General features: G+C 61.6%; 1 protein-coding gene across 1 annotated transcript; it reads left to right on the plus strand.

Annotated features, from left to right (window-relative positions):
- Positions 1–392: 392 nt before the first annotated feature.
- MNEG_5873 (exostosin-like glycosyltransferase) lies at positions 393–3,082 on the plus strand (the record flags this gene model as incomplete). The annotated part of the gene is made up of 8 exons (XM_014045654.1): positions 393–471; positions 707–826; positions 1,052–1,311; positions 1,585–1,712; positions 2,068–2,185; positions 2,436–2,521; positions 2,823–2,863; positions 3,033–3,082. The coding sequence occupies 8 exons, from the start codon at positions 393–395 to the stop codon at positions 3,080–3,082; spliced, it is 882 nt and encodes a 293-aa protein (XP_013901108.1).
- Between the last annotated feature and the right edge of the window lie 1,616 nt (positions 3,083–4,698).

Below are 4,698 nucleotides of genomic sequence, written 5' to 3' on the forward strand. Positions count from 1 at the left end.
GTCGCTGGACCCGCCGCTCGTACGCGGCGCGGCGAGCTGAGGCAGCGCCGGCTGAGCGCCCTCAGACGATCCGGCGGCGCCGGCGAAGGCGGTGCGGCTGGCGGCGACAGGGCAGGGGCCGACGCACCCCGGCCGGGCCGTCGCAGGCCCCTCGTCTACGTCTACAACGTCCCCAGCACCTACGTAGCGCGGATGCTCCAGTACAGGCAAGGGCTGAGCGCCAGGAGTCTATGCCGTGCGTTGGCAAATCATGCAATCGCGGTTGTAAAACACGGGCAGAGAGAAGGTCTCCCTTGCGCGTGGTGCAGCACTTTGCACCGACCTCGCCCGTTTTGCACGCTGTGCCAAGGATCTGCTTGCGCCCTGCTCGCTGCGCGACGCTCTGCGCCAGGATGTACCGCGACCTGTGCACGTGGCGGTGGTTTGACGCTGAGTACGACAACGGGACGCTGACGTCACACTACCCCTACGGTGGGGCCGGCGCGGCGCAGCGCCAGGCGCGCATCTGCTTCTGCACCCGCATATGTGATGGTGACATGAGACAGAGTGGAGGTTCGGCAGAATCGTCTGATAATTGTTCCATCTTACGACATTGTCGGTGCCGCTGGCCAAAACTGATCATGCCACGCAGCTCTGCTCAGTCAAGACGCCTGCACGCATGCTCAGACCCGCGCCGGGCGCGCAACCCTCGGCCCGCCCGTCGCAGGCGCGGAGCCGCTGCTGCTGGAGCTGCTGCTGATGAGCGGCCACAGGACGCTGGACCCCGGGGAGGCGGACTTCTTCTACGTCCCGCAGCTGCTGACCTGCTGGATGCACCCCGTCAGCGGTGAGCTCGCGGCCGCAGCCACGGGACGCGCCTCTGGCGCTGCAACGGAAGCAGACGGCTGGGCGACGCACCGCTGTCACGCCACGGGTTTCGGGCTGCGTGTGCAACTTGTTTTGGGCTGTACCTGCTTTGCAAGGACGCGTTTACAACAGCATTTTGCATGTGCTCGCCTGGCACCTGTGCTGACGTCACCTCTGAATGCCACAACAACCACCCGACCGCCAGGCTGGGCAGACTACCCCTGGTGGTATGTCGACTCGTGGAGCCGCGTGTCGCACGCCGTCATGATGACTCACGAGCTGCTGACCTGGGTGAAGACCGCCCACCCCTACTGGAACCGCACCGGCGGCGCCGACCACATCTGGCTGTTTGCTCACGATGAGGGCGCCTGCTGGGCGCCCACTGAGGTGTACCAAAACTCGATCATCCTGACGCACTGGGGCCGCCTCGATCCAGACCACGCAAGCGGCACGAGCTACGGCCCGGTGGGGTGCCTGCTTTCTGCCCTGCGGCTGTGGGCTGAATGTGTGCTGTTGATTTGGCAACAGCTCCCGCCTTGTGCCTTGCTGGCCGAGGACGCCCTACATGAGACCGCCCAAGTCAACAGTCTTGAAAATAGATTGACACCGTGTTTGGCTCTGCATCCACTACGAAGCGCACGCGTCTGCCGTACGCGATGGCACGTCAACCCATCAACAAGCAATCAGACCATCCCACCGACCAACCAACCATCCAACCAATCAACTTCCGCCCCACAGGACAACTACACGGCTGACGTGCTAGATGACCCGTTTAATCCGAAGGGCTTTGTCCGCCTCATCAGGGGCCACGCCTGCTACACCCCCGGCAAGGACCTGGTCATTCCCCTTTTCCGGGGGGCCGACAGGTGGGGTGGCTGTGTGGGCGCGGTAGCCAGGAATGATTGCACAAACCCTCTAGTCAGGGATGTTTGCGGAAATTCATGGCCCAGCAACGGGAGGAAGCGTGTGCAGCTGCTTGTGAATGCGTTCAAGGGCGCTGGGAGTGTGGAGCTCACCACCAGAGCCTTGAGGGGCCGAGTCTGCCCGGTGTTCAGTGGTGTTTGCTGCTTTCCTCCCTGCGCGAGGTGATCACCCAACAAGGGGCTCTAACCTCACAGCGGTGCAGCAGCCAGCCCCGCCCAGGCGCACAACCAAGCATGCCTACCCCTGCTCTTGTTCGCGCGTCTTCTTATGTCATGTCACCGGCCCGGCCCCGGGCAGGTTCCGCGCGTCACCCTACCTGGGGGCGCCCCAGCCAGAGCGGACTACCCTGCTCTTCCACCGCGGCCGCATGGGCGAGAAGGATGGCCCCGCCTTCAGCCGCGGCGTGCGCCAAAAGGTGTGTGCCGCGAAGGTATTTGCTGACTTGGCTGCACATGGGGCCGCAGCAAAAAACCCTGAGGATGCGTTAGGAGGATTGTATTCAGGGCCAGCCAGTGCGGCACGTTTCGGTCGCTCGTTACATGTTGATGTTTGGTCCAGATCACCAGCTTTGAGTGCCTTGTGCGCAATGTTTGCGCTCGCTCAGAAAACTACCATACTTCCTCACACAAGATTCATTTGATTCACCTCGCGCAATGTGCTTGCAGTTGGCTAGGCTGTCAAAGGAGCAGAGCTGGCTGTCGCGCTACAACATCAGCATTGGAGGTTACGACGAGATTACGGGGGACTACAGGTTCGGAGGGCTGGGCTGGCGGGAGCGCTTGGGGGTCGGACAGCCTCGTGCGCGCAGGCGCCTGGGCAGAGGCACGGGCCGGGTACTGGCATGGCCGCCAGAGCCCAGGAGTGCAGCCGTTCTGAGGGTGCCCCATGAAGCATGCGCTCTGGGGCTAGGGGCAAAATTCAGGTCACTTCATTCCTGTTTGATGGGCTGGCTGACTCCCTGCCTGAATGTTCCATGATTGCGCTCTCGTGCCATCGCCACCCCTCCCACCCTTGCCGCCCGTGCATTGGCACTCACGTTGACTTTATCACAGCGAGCTGCTGGCGCGGAGCGTCTTCTGCTTGGTCGCAGCAGGTGGGGCGCTGTTGGACTCTAGCGCAGCCTCTGACAAGGCATTCTTGTTCAATCATTGTGCCCTTTGCCCAGGCGTCACCTGCGCTGATTTTGCAGCTGCGTTCGTGAAGCTCCCAAAAACGCGCTGCTCAAACGCACCCGCCCTGGGCTCCACATGATCCCGCGGCAGGCGATGGCTGGAGCGCGCGCTTCGACGACGCGATGCTGCACGGCTGGTGAGTGGCTGCCTACAACGGTGCCCTGCAAGCACCTCGCCATGATGCAGCCTGAGTCCCTGCCTGTGTTGGACCAGCGGTAACCTGGGCGATGTATTCACTGCAGAATTCCTCATTTACCACGCTTGCCCCTCTCATTAATGGCAACCGTGCTTCACACATGCACACTCAAGCATCCACGATTGTTCACACAAATACGCGCCCGCGCGTGCACAAACACACACACACACACACACACACACACACACACACACACACACACACACACATACACACACACACTGCTCACTCACGTACTCATGTGCCCACTCCGCAGCATCCCGGTGATCGTCATTGACAAAGTTGTCGGGCCCTGGGGCCACCAGCTGCGCTGGCAGGCGTTCAGCCTGTGCGTGTCCGAATCAGACGTCGAGAACCTGCCCGCCATCCTGCAGGCCGTCCCGCCCGACAGGGTCCGCCGCATGCAGCGCGCGATGGCCGCGGTGTGGCGCCGATTCGCGTGGCTGGCGCATCCGCTATTGAGCAGGCAGGCGCGGGAGCTCGTTGCGGCCAACTCCGCCGCGGGCTCTGCGGGAGATGGTGTGGCGGCAGGCGGGCAGCAGGCGCGCGAGCGGCCGCCCTGGATGCGTGTGCTTGGGCCCGGAGACTGGGAGGACGACGCTTTTGGGACCATCATGCAGTGGCTGTACCACAAGCTGGAGCAGCGTAGGGCGGCAACGGCAGGAGTAGCGGTAGACGCGAAGGTGCCTGGCAGAGAGGATGCTGCGCGGCGGCCGCAGATGGAGCGGCAGCATTTACAGCAGCAGCAGCAGCAACAGCAGCAGCAGCAGCAGCAGCAGAACCAGCACCGGCTGGCGCAACCTCACCACCACCGCGCGCACGTTGCATCCAGGGCGCAGCTTGCTGGGAGGGGCTCTCGGATGGAGGTGTCTGTTGGACAGGAGGGTTGATGCGGCTCACATCCCTGTCTGATGTCATACCCTAACATTTAAAGATTTTGCAACATACATGTACAAACCTACGTAAGCGAATGATCAAGGCATGCATTGCCATGCAATCGTTGAGCAACTGCGTGGTTCACGTCAACCCACAACCATCTTACTACCCTTGCCCTGAATTGATGCCCGCTATGGCCTGGTATGTCACAACTACACAGCTTTGCTCAATGGGTTGTCGCTGATGTAACTTTGCGTGCGCAATGCGCCCAGAATTGACGGCATCATGACAAAAACCAGCACTGAATGTGCCGGTGTGCAGCGATGCGTACGCCTGTGCACCACCTACGCCTGCGTTTAACCAGATGGCACTGAGGGTGCAAGGCAGCAGCGCGCACCACTTGAGCCTGAGGAGCGCGACAGGACCCCTCGACCCGCTGCCTCAAAACCCCTGACGATGTAACCGAGACTGTGCCACTGTGATGCTCCAATTGCCAACTTGAAGCCGGAAATGCCGGCAAACAGGGCACAGGCAACGCGGGGCTGAATTGTGTGCAATGCAACCCCAGAGATAGATAGATAGATAAGTTACTCATACCATAGCATCACTGCCATCGGCCTCGCGCTCATTAGAGCGGACCTCCTCATTCCTAACCTTCCAACGGATCTGCCAGCAAGCATACAC

This window comes from Monoraphidium neglectum, assembly GCF_000611645.1.
Source record: "Monoraphidium neglectum strain SAG 48.87 unplaced genomic scaffold scaffold00906, whole genome shotgun sequence".
Lineage (NCBI taxonomy): Eukaryota > Viridiplantae > Chlorophyta > Chlorophyceae > Sphaeropleales > Selenastraceae > Monoraphidium > Monoraphidium neglectum.